Source organism: Plasmodium malariae, assembly GCF_900090045.1.
Source record: "Plasmodium malariae genome assembly, chromosome: 12".
In the NCBI taxonomy this organism is placed as follows: Eukaryota; Apicomplexa; class Aconoidasida; order Haemosporida; family Plasmodiidae; genus Plasmodium; species Plasmodium malariae.
In genome coordinates this window covers 192,432-208,513 of record NC_041786.1, presented here as the reverse complement: position 1 = coordinate 208,513, position 16,082 = coordinate 192,432, and the positions used below count along the sequence as shown (strand labels likewise).

Below are 16,082 nucleotides of genomic sequence, written 5' to 3'. Positions count from 1 at the left end.
ATGTACGAATTCATAGTACATATTACTTGTTATATAAGTATAATATAGTATAACGTATGTGTATAAGGTAAATATGAAAAAAATGCATCTTATGCAGTAAAAGTTGTATTAACGTTTACACACTTCCTGGACCTAATTAATTTCATATTCGAAATTATATATCCCTACGCACATTTCATGATCCTTAAAAAAGAAAAAAAATATAATATTTATCTATTTAAAAATATATATATATATATATATTTATATATATATAATTTATTCTTTTAAAAAATAATAATTTACAATTTATCCTTTTAAAATATATTATAGCTACAAATATTTATGCCTTTCACATTTTTAACAAATTTGTGTGTAGAAATAAATGCAGTTGTTATGATGTTCGATTTTTCACGCAGAGTTCTTTCTTTGCATCACTTAGGTATGTGTAATGTGTATGTTGTATTATATATGTATGTTTTATGCACTTAAGTGTACATATAAATATATACATGTTGTATATATATTGGCACTCTTGTATTTTACTCCTTTTCCCTTTGCAACAGTACGCAAGGAAAAAAGGGAGTAAACTAATTAATATGCTCAAAAAAAAAAAAAAAAAAAAAAAAAAATCCTTTTCAACATATAGTTTATACTTACCTGATTGTAATCACACCAATTTAGATCAGATAAATTTACATCATAATATATTTTTCCTTTTATATCTTCTACGATAAAATTATTAGTTGGGATAAACTCAACAATTTCTATTCTAAAAAAAAAAAATGAAATTATGAAGGGGTCATATATTTTGGGAAATAATAAAATGGATAGGTAGATGCACCGCATAGGTATAAAAAGAATATTTAATTTTATTCTAATTATTTCTAATTTATTCTAATTTATTCTAATTTATTCTAATTATTTCTAATTTATTCTAATTTATTCTAATTTATTCTAATTATTTCTAATTTATTCTAATTTATTCTAATTTGTTCTAATTTGTTCAAATTTGTTCTAATTTGTTCTAATTTGTTCTAATTTATTATATTTTATTTTACAAAATTTTATTATATTTTATTTTTTATTTTATTTTATCCTATTTTCTTCATTCTTTACCCTCTGCATTCAAAACTAGCAAAGTCGTGCCATTCGTTGCTAACATCTTCACCATATGAGCAAGCATTTTTTGTCTAAGAGATGGACAAGAAAGATCGCCAAAAGGGTAATACGAACATAATAGTAGATTACATAAACTTAAGTATGTACAGATATGCATATATATATATATGTATATACGCATGCATGACTATTTGCTCCTTTGGACCCTCGTTCATATTGTTACTTCTACAAAATTGATGGTTGAGTACTTGGGATACTCTGTCCACTTAACTAAGAAATTAGCTGTTCTAAAATTCGCATAAAAAAATAAAAGCGAAAAGAATGAAGAATATATAAATATATAAATACATATACAACACATACATGTATTATATGGTGTAAAAAAAAAAATATACATATATATATATATATATATACTAATACAGACGTCTGTTTTATATGCTTTTACCCTCTACTGTTAGGTATACTTAGTTCATCCGTTTTTCTAAATTGTATATTTTCCCTTGTTAAGGATGAGGAGCTATCCCTTACTACGTGAAAATAAGTGCACACACACATGCTCAGGTATACATATATATATATATATATGCATACATGTACACACTCGTACATATCTGTACGTAGGCACTTTTCAGAAAAACGAAAACATTACAATTATACATAAAATGAAATTAAGATAATAATAATAATATGTACATTCACACCCACACACATATACATAATCAATAAAGAAAGAATTCAATGTATTCTCATAATTTTACTATTAAACGTCCATAAAAAGTCGTCATCACAGAATAAGTTTTTAACGTTTTCCAACTCAGCTTTGATACGAACAACTGTGTATTTCATTTTTCTTCTGTTTTGTTTTGCTTCTATTTTTGTAAACAAAAATGGTTAATATAAACTCGTCTGTATTTTCATTCTATGGGGTGGTTTTGTTTTGTGCTTCTTTCCTATAGTATTCTTAAAATGAACAAGGAAAGGATTTATATAAATGGTCTATTTGTAAAAAAGGAAAACTCATAAAAGGGGCATATTTGGAACAATATTTTTTTATATTTAATTGCATGGTAGATTTTGGAGCAATAAATTATTTTCTGTTGTGCGAATAATGTGAGGGTTTATGTGTGAGTACTAATATATATTGTGTAAAATTTAATATGCATTTGTAAAAGAATAGATACGCATATATTTAAAAAAAAAAAAAAAAAAAAAAGAAAAAAAAAAAGTACAATTTCGCATATATACGTATGCCCAAATAAATAGGTAATTTTATATATATACTTGTAAAGTGTATTTTGTCCCTTAAACTTTAGTAAATTCTATGCGAAATATGGAAATACAAAAATGGAGGTAGGTTCAGATATATGATAATGTTCTATATTATTTTAATTTTTAGCTAGTACTCTCTTCATGCTTTGTCATACTGAGTGCCCAAAAAATATAACGTGCTCTTTATTTATTTATTTTTTTTTTTTGTTACATGTTGACAGGAAGAAAGAAGTAAAAATAAAGATATTAAAAAAATTTAATCTCAATTTAAAGATTACGCGTACGTATGTATGTATTATACGAACATACTGAATTTATTTTTTTTTTAAATTTAAGCATACTTGCTGTTTTTTCATAAAAAATTATCATATTTTTAAACCAGCATATGAGAAAGAAAACTCTTGGCGAATATGAGCCTAAGGAGAGCTTGTTTTTTTTTTTTTTTTTTTTTTTTTTTTTTTTAAATTATACATGTTTAATACGTTTTAAGTAAAGTATTCGTAATATAATGATGACATGTTTCTTATTTTAAGTGAATATTGTTAATTTATATTATACAGTACGGAATACATTGCATAAATACAGACCTACCTATATATATACATATATAAGCATATATATATGTATAGATTAACATATACAATGCTATTTTACGGGTGGGGCTAAAGACATATGCATAAAGGTGTACCATATTTAAATGGAAAAAAGGAAAACAAAAAATATTAACCAAAAATGCCTAAAAAAAAATAAAAGAGTGAAAAAAGAAATGTAAAAAAGTGGATAAAATATATTTTTTCTTATTAAATTAGTTTCTTAGCTTTTTATTATTATATTATGACGCTGAGAACGTTTTGTTCTCACCCCATTGCTTAATAAATGCGAGCACGTAAAAATTTTGGACCCTTTAATAATAGTATATTATTTGTTGAGAGGTGAAGTGGTTATTTAAGAGTGCATATGCGTTGTAAATTGTGAATTGTAATTTGTATATATACATATATATATATATATATGTATATATATATATATATATACATATATTTTTTTTTTTCTGTATTCTTCATTGATGCATTAATTCATAGCAATAACGCTGATACGTTTTTCCGCATTTTTCAACCCTTTACATTTTTTATATTTTAATATAAGTCCCCCCTCCCCCCCGTTTTATGTTTTTATCTTTTCCAATTTTACTATAATGAACTTAGAAGAGAGTTTCCTTTACATGTGTATACATATATAGATGTCAATGTTTTTACGTGTGAGGAGCACATTTTAATTTCATGCATTTGATAGATATATGTGGGTATACGTAAGCGCATATATAAATATAAGCATAAAGAGAATGATTATGGTTGACCTAATGTAGTACCTGATATTTTGTTCGACACTTCACGCGTGTATACATGTATACGTACATGCATACATATATACATACGTACATATATACATACATACGTTGATGGATACATATATACATGCAAACACGCAAAAGAGCATAATCTTATTATCACATAATATACTCTAATTTCCACGTACGTACGTGTGTCCGCTTTTTCGAATAATCGAAACCATGAGCGTATTTTTAAAAGCCTGTTAAAATGAACCTTTTTTTTTTACTATGTTTTTCATTCCCTTTTTTTTTAAATTCAAAAATAAAATGCATTTATTCATATTCTTTTACAACGGAGAGCAGCTGTTTTAAAAATGTGTGGAAGAAGTTGAAGGGATTGTTTGTAGACAAGGAAGTGGAGAAGGAAAGGAACATAATAACGTATAATTTTATAAAGCACAATAGTTATAGCAGTAGCCGTTATCGTAGTAGTGATTATCGTAGTAGTGATTTTAGCAGTAGTGAATATAGCAGTAATGATTATAGAAGTAGTGATTATAGAAGTAGTGATAGTCATAATGAAAAGTATTACCTAGATGGTAAAGGTAAATGGGGGAGAATAGGATTCGAAGTAAGGCACGTAAATCGGTTAATTTATATTAACAATTTTAAAACGTACATATTAAGTGCATACATTCCGTATATCTATATGAGTGTTAGAGATATCTATATCGTTTTAAAAAAAATAAAAGAATTAAATTTCAATACAGTGTACACTTTTTTATTCTGGCCAGAAAATGAATATTTAGAAGACCATTATGATATTAGTAATTCTAAACTTTTCTATTTATTAAATTTTTGTGCGTCTAATGGACTGTTTGTTATATTAGATATAGGACCATTTATAAACAACATTTACAATTCTAATATACCTCCGTACGTTTTATTTAATAAAAAAGTTAATGATTATATTAATAATATATATATCAAAAAGAGAAAAAAAAAAATTAAAGAATATTTCCCATGCAACTTGTGGAAAGAGAGAACAAAATTATCTTTAAATGATTTTTTGAACAATATGAAAAGACAAAACTTAGAGAGAGTAATAGATAAAAAGAAAATTTTATATAGTAAAGGAGAATACTCATACAATAACATTTACAGCTTATATTATTTTCAAAGGGTTATAAAATGGTTTAACTACATTTTACCAAAGTTAAAAAAATATACGAATATAAATAATGGGCCAGTTATTTATATCAATATAGACAAAACGTTTGATAACTATTATATGTATATTATAATTGATTTGAAGAGAAAGGGGTATTTTCAAAATATTTGCAACTTGGAAAATTATTACAATAATTCTGAGTCTTCTTCCACCTCATCCCATTCATCCACCTCATCCTATTCATCCACATCATCCATTTCTCCCTCTTCTCTTTTAACATGTGTAGTGAATTTTTTTAAAAGAATAAGAAGAAGTTATATATTAACGGTAGGCTATTTTTTATACGTACGATTTAATAGATATATTAGAGCTATTAATGAATATGAATTAGGGTTAATATACGTTAACGAAATTAACAAATTAGTTCAAAAACATTTCAGTAAAATAAATATATTAACAACAAATTATCCTTATATTAAGGATGACTTCATTAATTCTTATGCAGGTAATAACTGTTATAATCATTTTTTAAATAATAATTGGTTTGATAATGAATGCATAAAATTAAACAAACCTTGCATATGGTCTCAAGTTTGGACAGGTGCAAAATATAGCATACATAATGTTAACTCCATAAATACTTTCAGGACAAAATTTACGGATCCAACTACCTACGAGTTGGCAGCATGGTCATCAATGGAAGCACCATCATCCGTGGATACATTGGACCCCATATCATCACGTGTTGTTAGTGAATCTACGAATGAAAGAGATAAACATGTAAAACCAGATGGGGGCAAAGTTCAGAGTGAAGAGAAAAAAGTTAGTGAGCCCTTCAATACATTATGTAAGGATGATAAGGAGAGAAAACGTCCGATGGATGTTATCAACAATCATACGGATGGGGTACAAATCGAGTCGGAGGAAAGAGAGGAAGAAGAGGAAGAGGAAGGAGTGCATGCTGATAGTGATAGTAATGGTCAGGAGGGTCATAAGACAGATAATAAACGGGAAAAAGTGATATCAAACAAATCGGGAAAAGTAGGCAACGTAGACAAAGTAGGAGAAATAAGTGTTGGCCTAAAAAAGGCGAAGAGTTCTTATAATAATTATATAGGACATATCCGGAACTTCAAAGATTTAACATTCAACATTTTAATATTTTTAGCGAAAGGTGGTGTGTTCATAAACATCTTCCCCTTTTATAGTGGGAGTAATATAAATAACACACACACTTATTTAGAACATTATAGCAAAGAAACAGGTCAACCGTTGGATGTATATTTTAATCAAAAAGAACCTTTATATTCTCATATTAAAAAAATTTTTAAATTTCTTTATAAATATGGTCATTATTTATTAAAATATGAACATTATGTGAGTCATATAAAAATCTCAGCAAATATAGAAATGTATGATTATGATGTTATTAAAATAATTTGTAATCATAATATTAAAGGAAGTAGTTTTGTTAAAATTGGTCATATCAATTATAATATTAACAGTTTTAGCTGTATTATATATAATGAATATAAGAAAAAAGTAATTTATGATACATCTTTTAATTATAATTATGAATTTTCCTACATAAATAAAAAGGAATCCTATGCTCCTATTGACAAATATTTATATTCGTTTGATGTTGTAAATGCAGGACCTTTAATGTGCTTAAGAGAAGAAGACGAGCATGAAAATGAGAAAGAGGATGATGATAATGAGGGAAAAAAAAAAAAAAAAAAAAAAAAAAATTATGGAAAAACTAGTTTAATGTCAAAAAATATTATTAAGCATATGAACATTTTTCCGAATTTTTTTCCAAATAATCATTTACATTCAGTTTACGAAATAAATGTGCTAAATCATTTTTATGTAACCTTAGATATTTCAAAATTTCATTGGTACATAATATCATTGAAGGATAAAGTGAACTATGTGAAATTATTCCTGAGTAATTATAGCTTATATGTATATGTATTTGCCGACAATAATTTTATATATGCAGGATTTAATGAGTATAAATATGTTGAAATAGTAAATGCTAAAAATATTTATATAATTTGTGCTAATTTAGGTTTGGGTTTTCCTAACCAAGATATTCGAACGGATTTTCTCCATCACATCAATTTAAATCAATTAAAAAATGATTATCATTTTTTTAATAATGAAAACAGCCATAATAACATGAAAAAAAAGAATGAAAATTCTAAGTCGACTGGGCAAAGAGGCAACAGTGGCTTGAATGCGCAGAAACACGAACACACACACACACACACAGAAATACATACACACAGAGATATACACATAAACACACGAGCACAGAATGAGAAGTGGAAAAAAAAAGAAAAAAAAAAGAACAATATCATGAACAGTTCAGGTGAAAATCCAAAAATAAATGAAAAAAGAAAAAATGAAAATAACGGAGTTGTGAATAATGAAAAAAGTGAAAACGGGAAAGAAGTCGAACCAGAAGTAGAACTGAATGTGGAGACGCAAGAAGATGGTGGGAAGGACTGGGGAAAAAATTTAAGCAAGGATAATAAAAATAAGAAGAATGATAACAATATATTTGCGGATTTGATATATGGCATGAATGATACTTCAAAAATATGTGCGAATGAAAACTGTGGTGGTGGTATGTTTGATGAAAATGAACAAAGCATGCATAATTATTATGAGAATGAAAGTACAAACACGTATATATATATTGTTACGAGAAATGATTATGATATATATAACTGTGTTGGTGTAAGTGGAGAAATAATAAAGAATGAGAAAAATTTAGATATATATAAAAAGATGTATAATATGGTTGATTATAGTTTTATTAAATTTTATTTAAAGAATAAAACATTCAATTCTTTTGAGAAGAGTAAGGCAAGTAAAAATGGTTCACAAAAAAATACTGGAAATAGTAAGGATATTCAAATAAACGTCGAAAGCAAGGGTAAAAATGTTCATCAGGAAGAAAATAACAAAAATAGTAGGGTTACCAATAAATGTAATACTAACAATATGGATTACAAAATTTTAGGTTATAATAATATCATTTCTGAATCTCCATTGTCCAATAAAAAAAATGAAATGAAAAATATTACGAAAGCATTTTTAAAAATGTGTAAATCAAGTTTTTTTTTTTCCTTTTTTTTTAATAAAATAAAATATTATTGTAAAACTGGTATATTTAAATATTTAAATAGATTTAGTAAGGTAAATAAAAATACCATAAATTTACCCCTAACTTGGTATACTTTATTATTTTTTATTAAAAATGTCGATTTTATAAGATCTAAATACTCTTTAAAATTATCTGCTTATGATATCGAAACAAATAAAATAGATGGACTATTTAGAGGGTTTGTTTATATTAATAATCATATATTAGGCAGTTTTTGGATAACGGACGATAGAGAAAGCTATGAAAATGAAATAAATGAAGAAATAAAATTTGAAAAAATAAAAAAAAGAAAAAAAGGAAAAAAGAAATTTTTAAATAATGAAAATTTGGTTAATATACCGTTAACAAGATATATGAGAATACCAACAGACTGGTTAGTTGAAGGAACAAATGTTGTCATAATTTTTGATGAATATGGAGGTAATCCATACAAAGTAGAAATAGTTAGGGAAGTGTTACATGGTGGTGTATATAGTTTAACTAAGAAAGAGAAATATGTTAATTGGCTTTTATTTCTTTTTATTTTATGTTTTATTATTTTTATTACTTACTTTTTTTTTAAGGCATTACATAATCACTTTAAGACTAAGGAAGAAAAGGAGAAAAACAAACAAAATTACCAAAATATTATTGAAAATATTATAACACATAATATTTATGTAAGTAGTTCATACGATGATGCTACTGAAGATACGAATACTGAAAATATTCAAAATGTAAGCGACTTTTTGGAATCATAATTTTTTTCTTTTGTTATTAATTTTTTTTTTTTTTTTTTTGATGTTTTTTGTTATTTTAATATTTGTGCAGGACAGTTATTGTAGGTGGCAACTTTGCCTTTATTTTGAAGATAATTCATTTTTACGTTTTTTTAAAAAAACAAAAAATTATTTGTCATTTGTGCTTTTATTTTTTAAGTTTTCATCCTTTTTTTTTTTTTTTTTTTGAATGCAAAACGATTTAATGAGAGAATACATAAATATTTATTTTATATTTCAATGTTAGCATAGTATGCCATATGAAATAGCATATGTTTGTGTGTTAGCACGCATGCTTTAATTTGACATATTTTACGTAATTTTTTATCTATCATATTTTTTCATTACCAAATATGTACTTTTATTATTTTATTTTTTTTGTTATCTTATAAATGAAATGTAATCAATGCTCTTTTTTTATTTTTTTAAATTGTATCCATATACTTAATTTTCAGTAGTCTGTCTTACTTCTTTTGAGATATTAAATATGCGAAAAATTCGCATTATTCTTTTGGGATTTTATATGTATATATATATATATATATATATATATATATATATTTTATAATAATATATATACATTTTACATGAATTAGGAAATATATATTTGTCTGCGTATAAGCTTTTTTTCTGATAAATATTTTATATATTATTTGTTAATTATTTAAAACCAGTTTGTGCTTAATATTTTTTTAAGATACTACAAAGATAATAAAAAAAAAAAATAATAGTAGAAAGGAAGAAATAAAAATGATAAAAAAATTAAAAACAAGTTTGTTTATATTAAAAGGATATACTAAAGGTACAAAAACAAAAGTAAGTCTTATAAAAATTAAATAAAATACGAAAAAAAAAAAAAAAAAAAAAAAAGGGTTTGTTTATATAAGAAAATAATATTAAAGACAAATATGCCACGTATAAAGGAATTTTGAAAGAATGACTTGGTTTTATAAATTATGATATTATGAAATTATATCTTGTCGTTACTTACATTCCCATGTGGATATTGTCTTTTAATTATGCAATCAGTAAAGAAATATATGATAAAATTGAAAAAGAATGGTACTATAATCATTACTACTAGAAGTTTATATCGCATATCACTAATATGTGCTACTGAATGTAGGACAAGTATATTAAAGATTGGTGAAAAAAGAAAAAAAAGAAGTAATGATATACTTTTTGCCGTTAAAATTACAGATATCCATAAAAGTACACTTTGAAATAAATTCAAGTCTATATATTTCTCTTCAAAGTGTTTGGGCATATCTGAATTTTTATTTTCATATATAATTATTTCATCTTCATTAAATTGCATATTTTCATTTAATTCTATATGGACATCTTCATCTTGGAGTTCATCCGTTAGCAATTTCAGTTCATTTTTATAATCTTCATAATTTCCACCACCATATTTCTCATATTTATCATGTCCACCATATTTTTCATCATATTCTACGTGTTGTCTTGAAACCTTATCATCTGCTTGTTCTGCGTGTCCTGCCTCGTCATATGTAGTACAATTATGAACAATATTATCAGTGTTAAAAATGTAGTTTTCCTTAAATATTTTATTTTCATATACTTCCTTATTATTATTATTATTATCTTTACCTTTTTCATTTTTTGAATTATTTGAGCTGAAGGTGCTACTATTTTCTTCTCTTACATACTCCTTTAAATTAGATGAATATGTTCCAATAAATAGTACACGGTTATTCCTGTTGTCATCATTACTATTACTCTTATTATCATCATATTTCTGTACGTTATTATTGTTTGCAAATTTTACAAAAGAAGAATAATGCGATAGTGCATCAACGGGCTTATAAACAGATAAGCTGGAATTATTATATAAATATTCCTTTCTAAATTTCAAGAATTTAAATAATGAAAATATTTTATATTCCAAATATAAACCTACGCTTGCATCAATTATAATCTGAATAAAATATATAGAACACTCATCCATATCAATTTTGCTTATATATGATAAAATATGATATTGAAAAATAAATATACATAAAAATATATTAACAAAATGAAGTGTTGTTGATCCACATAATATAACAATTACATCTTTTATGAATTTGACAAATGTTCTTCTAGGTTTCTCCAAAATAAATTTAGTTAGTAATATACTCAATGACACAAACCCAATAATAACCTGAACAACTACACCAAATTCTCCTGGTAATATATAACATTGCTCGTTCATATTTTTAACTTGTAAATATTTTCCTGTTTTTCCTTTTAGTATTACTGATTATATTCTGTGTCAAGACATATCTATTTAAAGCACAATATATGATTACAAAAACTAATTCATATTTACATTTTAAATCAAATAAGTACTTACACAAAACTTCTCCTTTTAAAATATAAATTTAATAGTAAAATGAGTTTTTCATCAATATTTCATTTTTTATACCGTGCAGGAGGATGGCTTTAACTTAATAGCTAATGATCTTCATTTTATTGCTTCAGCGGTTTTATGTAATTTTACTCCTTTAAAACAGGCAGATAAAAAAATATGTATATATTTACATTTACGATATAAGTAAATGAAACTAAAAAAATATACTTTCAAATAATGACTGATGGACGCGATAGCATGGTATAAAAATATTAACATTTATGTTTTAAAATTAACTCAAAAAAAAAAAAAAAAAAAAAAAAAAAAAAAAAATTATGAACATGTAATATATTTTTTTTTTTTTCTTCTTTTGATAATAGCAAATAAATAATATAAGCAAGTACAAAGTTAATATAAATTACTAAATTACTTTTTAACTATCTTGATATGCATTTTTCTTTTCATAGGAATTTACATGCTATTAATTGAAACATATCCAAAGAAGGAAAAAAATAAGTACACATGTTTTACAATTAAACATGTAAATGGACGCACAAGTAAATACGCTAAAAATTGCGCAAATAAACAAACAAATGGGCAAACAAAAAACGTAAATGGACAAACAAAAAACGTAAATGGACAAACAAAAAACGTAAATGGACAAACGAAAAACGTAAATGGACAAGTAAACACACAAACGGATAAATATATACATAAATGAACATAAACAAATACACAAATATTTATATAAATATATATATATATACATAAATAGACTTGCCTTTTTATATAGTATAATTATTAGATGAAAACAGAAAAAGCGAGGAAAAAGGTTTTACAACAGTATTTTGAGTTTAAGATTTAATTTGTAAACATGCAACTACAAAAAAAAATAAAAAATAAAATAATTACATATATAATACATATTTATACATATACACTACCATATTTTCATGTCAAATAATGCAAAAGTACAAATGGCACTTATGCTTTTCTCGTTTTTCCTTTTTTTGTACATAATTGAAGAGAAACTCGCGTTTAATTAATTTTTTTTTTCAAGAAGCAAATAACAACTACATCCAAATTTGACTATTAAAAAAATTGTCCATACAATAAATATACTCATAAATTTTTATGTATAGTACGGATTAAATATTGTACAATCTTTTCATACACATGATATTCATTAATGTGCAAGATAAATCATTCAATTCATATTATAAATAACGAGATTTCATTTTTTAAGAGTAGAACATTTAAATATATTTATCCTGTTGAAGTTAAATGTTGAAGTTAAATAATACATTAAAGTTTTCATAATTATATTTTTGAACAGTGAGAGCTCACACACACATTTATAATGTTTTTTTGAACATTTTTTTCGTTTTTTCTCATGAGTTTAGGTGGTACTTGAATGATGACATATTATATTTAGAGAATATACATATGAATTAAACATGAATAAAAAGAAATAATTTTCTTAATTGAATTTATAAATAAATTATATATCATATGAAGATTTTTTTTTTTTTCATGCTATGGCTACTTATTAAAAAAGAAAAAAAAAAGAGCTACATAAAAAGGCTAGCTTGCTGTAGGTCCGTCTGTGTAATATCATGGCATGAAGAGAATGATTTTTCATTATATAATAATTTATAGAACTGTATTATTTTTTTAGCATATATTAATATATAACACAAAACAGTTATTCGTTTAATATAATTCATTTTTATTTTATGTATATATTAATACTGCTTTCTTATGAATATTGTTTTTATGATGAATAACACAGTTCTTTACTATCCTTTAAAATGTTAATAACTTATTAATATTTTCATAACTTGTTAAGGTTTAACATTTAAAAATTTTTAAGATTTCGTTCCATAAAAAATGATGTATCTGATGGTCATAGCTATTCTTTCTTTTAGGTTAAATAGAAAATACTAAATTTAATTACATTTCTTTCTGTTTGTGGATAACGCAAGTTTATGCACTATAAATAAAAATTTGGAGTCTCTTTTCAAAAGAATTTCCAATAACAATTATGATATATATATATATATATATATATATATATATATAAATATACGTTTATGTAAATGTATACTGTGTATATATGTATTAGGTAAAATAACTAAGTATACTTAAAAAGTTTATTCTTGAATAATCGAGCGAAATACTACTTTTTATTAACAAAAAAAAAGCTTATTTTATTTATATTTAAAAAATAATTAAACAATAAAGTGTTATTTAATACACTGCCTCCTTTTTAATCCTTTATTATTTTTTTTAAATATTTTTATTCATTTTAAATGCTCAAAAGAAATTTATATATGTAAAACATATCTATTGTTAATAAAGGAAAATGGTTCGGTAGAAATTATGTGTACATATAACGTATCTAAGGAACTCATAGAAAAGAAATTATGTTACATATTTTTACTATTATATAAGTGTTAACAATTTATTTTTATTTTTAAATGTATGCTAAAAAGAAAAAGTGATTAAATCTTTATACAAATAATGAAAAAAAAAATGAATAATACCAATAGCCATTTCACAAGCACTTTGCTCTCCTTAAAGAAAGGGTTGAGGAATATATAAGAAAAAAAAAAAAAAAAAGTATAAAAAATACATGTATAAAGTGGCTATATATGCACTAAAATAAAGAATAATATAATATTATGACCTTTCTTATATAAATAAAAATAAAATTATATAAAATTTTTTGCTTGATCAACATGATAATTATAAATATAGCAGTTGACACATGAATAATGTAGCTAATATATTGACATGTTTAACAAATAATAATAAATGTGTCATAATAAATAAATATATATATACATATATATATATATATATATATATATATATATATATATATATATATATATATATATGTATGTACATGTATATAAACGTAATTATGGTAATGGTATTAATTTTATGTTTGAATTAAAACAATATATTTTTTATTTCTAAAATTTTTATATATGAATATAAAATGATTTTTTCTATTAATTGAAAGGAAGTTTTGCTTTATGGTTATTTTTTCTTAGTAAGCTTTTAAAAAACGTATATTTTATTCTTGTAACACTTTTTCTTTTTTTTTATAACTTTTTATGAAATGGTTAAATATGCGAAGAAGTTAAGGGATCCAGGGAAATGTAATGAAAAGGAATCATTAGAAGTGCTTCAATTTTTTTTTGCATATGAATATTCCCATCATCATAATTTAGGATATATTTATTGAATATATTTATGAAATATGCATATATATATATATATATATATATATATATATATTTTAACATTACAGATAAATTTAATTTATATAGTGGTGCCACATTCACATGATACATATCAACTGTAGTATATTGCATTATATGACATTTCAAATATTTATTATCTTAAATCATTTTCTCCTTTTTTTTTTTTTTTTTAGGTGCAAAAGGCGCAGGTATGGATTTGAGAGTCCATTTTAAAAACACGTATGAAACAGCTAGAGCTATAAGAAGAATGAAATTGTTAGAGGCCAAAAAATATTTAAATGATGTTATTGAAAAAAAAAGGTGTGTTCCCTTCCGTAGATATAATGGAGGTGTTGGAAGAACAAATCAGGCAAAAGAATTTAATCACACTCAAGGAAGATGGCCCGCGAAATCGTGTAAATTTCTTTTAAATGTTCTTGACAATGTGCAGGCAAACGCAGAGGTATCTTAAAAATTTACACCACGTGAAAAAAAAACTTAACAAAAAATAAATTTTTATTATTTTTTATTTTAATGATGAAAAGATGACGAGTATGAAAAAATGAAGATTATTTATTATTATTTTTAAAAACATGTTTTATGTATTTAATAATAGTTAGTAAATGTATTCTTCATTTTTCAAGCATGATTATGTGAGGCATTTGTCTGAAAAAATAGAAATAATAAAAATTACATTTTTTGATTTATACAAACATATTCTTATTTTACGGAATTAATATATATATATATATATGTGTGTATATATGTGTATATATATGTGTATATATATGTGTATATATATGTGTATATATATGTGTATATATACATATGTACTTTTTTTGTGTTTGCAAAAAAAGAAGAAATGTGGAAAATAAAAGGGGAAAATATTTCTCGTGTTATTTCCATTTATTTTATAACAAAATACAACGTGTATATTTTGTTAGATTATTTGTATACTTAGTGTATAGCAAATTTTCGCGTACATATACCTATTTGCTTATATATTATTATATGCATATGTTGCATATATATGTATACACATATGTATATCTATGCTAATGAACACTTTTTTTTATATTTGTAATTTGAAAAAATAGGAATATCTCTTATAATTTTAATTTTTTTATCTTTTTTCTGAACAGGCAAGGAATTTGGAAGTTGGAAAATTAAAACTAATTCATATAATGGTTAATAGAGCTCGTCAAGGAAGAAGAAGAACATTTAAAGCGCATGGAAGAATTAACCCATTTATGTCTTCTCCTTGTCATATTCAAATTATTGCAAAAGAAATAACAAGACCTGCTAAGAAATCTCTTTTGACAAATGCAGAAAAACAGAAACTGTTACCATTTAAAATTACATTAAAAAAATTAATAAAACTAGATATATCTAAGAAAAAAACTATGAAAAAAAAGATAAAAAAAAAGTAACTGAATAATTTTATAATTTTTTTTTTTTTCTTTTTTCATTCTTAAAAATGGTAAATATAAACAGAAAAAAAGATACTGTGGAAACATATATATATTTTTTAAGAATATAAAAACTGCTAATAAATGTAGTATACGTATATAATATATATATATATATATATATATATATATACTTCTACATATTTTAATGAAATAAAGTTATGTTTGAACATAACATATAAAAAAGTTATATAGT

General features: G+C 23.9%; 4 protein-coding genes across 4 annotated transcripts; 2 read left to right on the top strand and 2 right to left on the bottom strand.

Moving 5' to 3' along the window:
• Positions 1 to 132: 132 nt before the first annotated feature.
• PmUG01_12013800 (conserved protein, unknown function) lies at positions 133 to 1,950 on the bottom strand (the record flags this gene model as incomplete). Its single annotated transcript, XM_029006331.1, has 6 exons — positions 133 to 183; positions 640 to 751; positions 1,099 to 1,172; positions 1,325 to 1,388; positions 1,550 to 1,631; positions 1,863 to 1,950. 6 exons carry the CDS (start codon positions 1,948 to 1,950, stop codon positions 133 to 135), a joined length of 471 nt encoding a protein of 156 aa, XP_028862832.1.
• Positions 1,951 to 3,971: 2,021 nt separating this feature from the next.
• Positions 3,972 to 8,789, top strand: PmUG01_12013700 (conserved Plasmodium protein, unknown function; the record flags this gene model as incomplete). The annotated part of the gene is made up of 1 exon (XM_029006330.1): positions 3,972 to 8,789. The coding sequence occupies one exon, from the start codon at positions 3,972 to 3,974 to the stop codon at positions 8,787 to 8,789; it is 4,818 nt and encodes a 1,605-aa protein (XP_028862831.1).
• Positions 8,790 to 9,777: 988 nt separating this feature from the next.
• PmUG01_12013600 (conserved Plasmodium protein, unknown function) lies at positions 9,778 to 11,025 on the bottom strand (the record flags this gene model as incomplete). Its single annotated transcript, XM_029006329.1, has 1 exon — positions 9,778 to 11,025. The coding sequence occupies one exon, from the start codon at positions 11,023 to 11,025 to the stop codon at positions 9,778 to 9,780; it is 1,248 nt and encodes a 415-aa protein (XP_028862830.1).
• A 3,268-nt stretch (positions 11,026 to 14,293) lies between these two features.
• On the top strand, positions 14,294 to 15,847 carry PmUG01_12013500 (60S ribosomal protein L17, putative; the record flags this gene model as incomplete). Its single annotated transcript, XM_029006328.1, has 3 exons — positions 14,294 to 14,333; positions 14,612 to 14,880; positions 15,560 to 15,847. 3 exons carry the CDS (start codon positions 14,294 to 14,296, stop codon positions 15,845 to 15,847), a joined length of 597 nt encoding a protein of 198 aa, XP_028862829.1.
• Between the last annotated feature and the right edge of the window lie 235 nt (positions 15,848 to 16,082).